This window comes from Vollenhovia emeryi, unplaced genomic scaffold (assembly GCF_000949405.1).
Source record: "Vollenhovia emeryi isolate VEMERY1.0 unplaced genomic scaffold, V.emery_V1.0 DF942534.1, whole genome shotgun sequence".
Classification (NCBI taxonomy): domain Eukaryota; kingdom Metazoa; phylum Arthropoda; class Insecta; order Hymenoptera; family Formicidae; genus Vollenhovia; species Vollenhovia emeryi.
The window spans coordinates 1-3,706 of NW_011963832.1; the positions used below are offsets into that span (position 1 = coordinate 1).

Consider the following 3,706-nt stretch of genomic DNA (forward strand, 5'->3'; position numbering starts at 1 on the left):
GCACGCACGCACGCACGCACGCACGCACGCACGCACGCACGCACGCACGCACGCACGCACGCACGCACGCACGCACGCACGCACGCACGCACGCACGCACGCACGCACGCACGCACGCACGCACGCACGCACGCACGCACGCACGCACGCACGCACGCACGCACGCACGCACGCACGCACGCACGCACGCACGCACGCACGCACGCACGCACGCACGCACGCACGCACACACACACACACACACACACACACACACACACACACACACACACACACACACACACACACACACATTCAAAATATTTTGATACAACTAAGATGATATTATGAGATCCATATAAAATATTATCATAAGTTTGCATAAAATTATAAAATTTACGAATGTATCTTTTATAATTAAAAATATCTTCAAATGGAACATAAGAGCGTCAGAAAAGAAACCATAAAACTCAGGCTCTAAAATAAAAAATATTATTTATAGAGCTAAATGGTATGATTATTTTCGTTAATGATATATGTATGATTCCTCACCCTGGCCAAACCTTCTAAAGAGGGACAAAACAAACCAGCAGCATTAACTTTGTAAGTTTTTGTAGTTTTTCTGAGCAGGAAAAGTAGAGATTTTTGAATCTTTACTGGTGCCTTGTACCATTTTGTGTTACATCTATATTGCAAAAAAAAGATAGTTTATAAACAACATAGGAAGATTGCTTATGGTCACCAGTAATGAATAAATTCTAACAGGGACTTATGGTCAACCCAACTGGCTAGTAGCTTTATTTACTTTACAATTTAATTTATACATACTCTACGTATTAGACTTTATTACCATGACTTACACTAGTCTACCGTTTTTAATTTAATTTATACTTGACTTATTTATTATAATTATGATTGTTGTTGATTGCAGTATTACTTGAAGAAGACCCAAACTAGGGTCGAAACGTTGTTGTATCTACTTAAATAAAGCTACTAGCCAGTTGGGTTGACCATAAGTCCCTGTTAGAATAGTTTATAAATACATCTACAGGCTATATACGTGTCTACAAATTGTATTTTTCATAAAATATATCATGCCTGCAAAAGGTAGATTAATTGTACTACGTACATCATTCGATGAACCCGATCATCACGATTTATAAATTCTTGTCCAACAAAATTACCTATAATTAAATATGAAAAAAGGAGGCTCACATAATAGAATAATTTAATAAGTTCTAGCTCTTCCTGTTGCATCGTTATTACTCGAAATATCTGCAAATAAAATCAATGGTGCAATAGTTACAGGTAATATTATAAAGCTAGCAATAGTAATCATATATAACCAGTATTTCTACATACACGATAGAGTGAAACAGCTGCCGTACATATAGTCATTACAATTATAAACAGGTACGATAGCCCCAAGCTTTTTTGTAATAAATCCGAAAATCTAACAGAATAACGGTTTTCTGTCATTACTCATAATCATTAATTGCAAAGTGCTACGATATTCTATCTTTAAGTTTTTACTAATAATCTATTGGTATTATAGGACATTTTTGGAATTTGTGACATACTAACTGCATAGCTCTTTTATGGATGTCCACGGCAGCGACTATTTTATCACAAAATATAATAGTGCTATCACAACTTTTAGCTAATTCACGTATTTGTGAAATATTTATGCTTAACATATGTTCCATACGGTAACTATAAAATGCTGTATGTCATGAAAAAGATTGTATATATATATACTATAATATTGTATAATACAAAATTATTAAAAGAAATTACTATAAAACTATACTATATAATTGTTATATTGTTATATATTATTTTAATAAATATTAATCATGTGCATTCTTACACACATACGCACATGCATGGACACTCACGTATGCACGCACGCAAATCAAGTGTACGTTCAAAGGCTCCCATATTATTTACCTTTTATTTCCCTATTATTTACAGTTTTTCTTCTTACTATATTTTCTCAGTGTCATTTTTACACGACCAGATGTGATTATGTATAAAGTGAAAAAGTAAGCAATGTAAGAGTGAAATAAGTAAATAATAAAGAGAAGAGAATAAACACACACGTGTATACGTGATACCACATTTCGACAGTAGAGAAAATCTGAACATAACTGAAAAAACTCAACGGATTGGTGGCATTCGTGTAAGAAAATGTAATTTATCACCTTCGAAATATTCTCTTAAGATCGCAATGTAACTTAAATTATTTTTGAAAAAGATAAAAGTGAACTGCACAAGAACAATGACTAACTTTTAAGAAAAGTCGTTTTCACTTACGATGTACCTAGCAACATTAAACATTCCAAAAGCATGTAATGCGTTTACTAATGAGAATGATTCAGCAGCTATTGCAGTAGTTGCACAAAGGAACATTCCAATAACTTCATGCATAATTAGAATATAAAAATATTTTTCCTGATTGGTAAAATATTTCGCCTGATGGATAAGCATACTTGGACGAGATTCATTTAAAGGTACTATGCCATCAAGTAAATCCGGAAGATATTGCATTAAAGTGAAAGCAAAAATTCCAAAATAGATGGATACTAAAGTGTAAAAAATTTTACTATTTTATTCAGTCACAGTGTATAATTGTTATCCTGAGTATATATTTGCAAACATTCAAATTATTTGTTATATCAAGTATAATAAAATTATCAATTTTTTTTAAAACAATATACGTATAGATCATACTTGAAATAAACACAATAATGCTGTTAGTAATATTTATATAAATAATATATAAATGCTGAGAAAACTTTAAAATAATGTGTAGGGGTTGTTATATTAATTTCAAAATTTAAATAAGCCTAACGTGATTGAATTAACAAATTTTTATTATATTTTTATTTCTGAATAAATTACATTAGTTTATTATATAGAAAATTTGCTTAAAGGAATACCAAAAATTAGTTCTATTAATTTTAATTGGCGTTTCATATAACACATCAGAAATTGCTCATATAGTTATGTCCGATAACTCAAATTTAATCGAGTTAAAGTAATTTAAATTTCTTCAAAAACGTGTACTTGCAAAAATGTTTGCAAATTTTTTTCGACCGTTAGTATATTTGTGCATTATAAAAACTTTTACTTACTTGCGAAAATTTTTGTAAAGCTTTTTCCTCCGTTAGTATATTTGTGCATGATATCGATCTCTTGATCATTTACTAAAACACTCCAGTTATTTCGGACACGTTTCCGTAATTGTTTTATCTATTAATACATGCATATGAAAACTATTGTACATAGAAATTAACTTCAGATTAAATTATTACAGAACTTACATTTTCTGTAATAAACAGAAAAGTAATATGTTTGGCAAGAAATATTAGAAATATGGAATTAATAGCTAATACTTCCAGAAGAAGATCCAAGCTGCATTCCGAAAGAATTAATTTCATAAACTGTAAGCAACACTCTTTTACTGATGTGTGAATAATATTTTATAATAACCTATACATAGAACTACTATATAGGACATTCTGTATATCCGAAAGAAGTTATTTTAAAAAAATTCATGCGCACACACAATAGTCAGTTTGCGTAGTCAGTCATGAAAATTCATAAACAACATTTACGTTTTGTTTGTACTAAACTAAAAAATCTGTACTATGAAACTCAAGTAATTTGAAAGTTATTTCAAAATCATGTTAAAACTTTCTTATAAGTATATTTATTGTATAAT

The 3,706-nt window shown here is 30.9% G+C and overlaps 1 protein-coding gene across 1 annotated transcript; it reads right to left on the reverse strand.

Moving 5' to 3' along the window:
• Nucleotides 1–261: 261 nt before the first annotated feature.
• Nucleotides 262–3,426, reverse strand: LOC105568483. The gene is made up of 8 exons (XM_012024192.1): nucleotides 3,306–3,426; nucleotides 3,117–3,234; nucleotides 2,303–2,564; nucleotides 1,564–1,692; nucleotides 1,342–1,432; nucleotides 1,109–1,254; nucleotides 532–664; nucleotides 262–456 (listed from the first exon to the last, which is right to left on the reverse strand). Exons 1-8 carry the CDS (start codon nucleotides 3,420–3,422, stop codon nucleotides 409–411), a joined length of 1,044 nt encoding a protein of 347 aa, XP_011879582.1. The 5' UTR covers nucleotides 3,423–3,426; the 3' UTR covers nucleotides 262–408.
• Nucleotides 3,427–3,706: the final 280 nt, after the last annotated feature.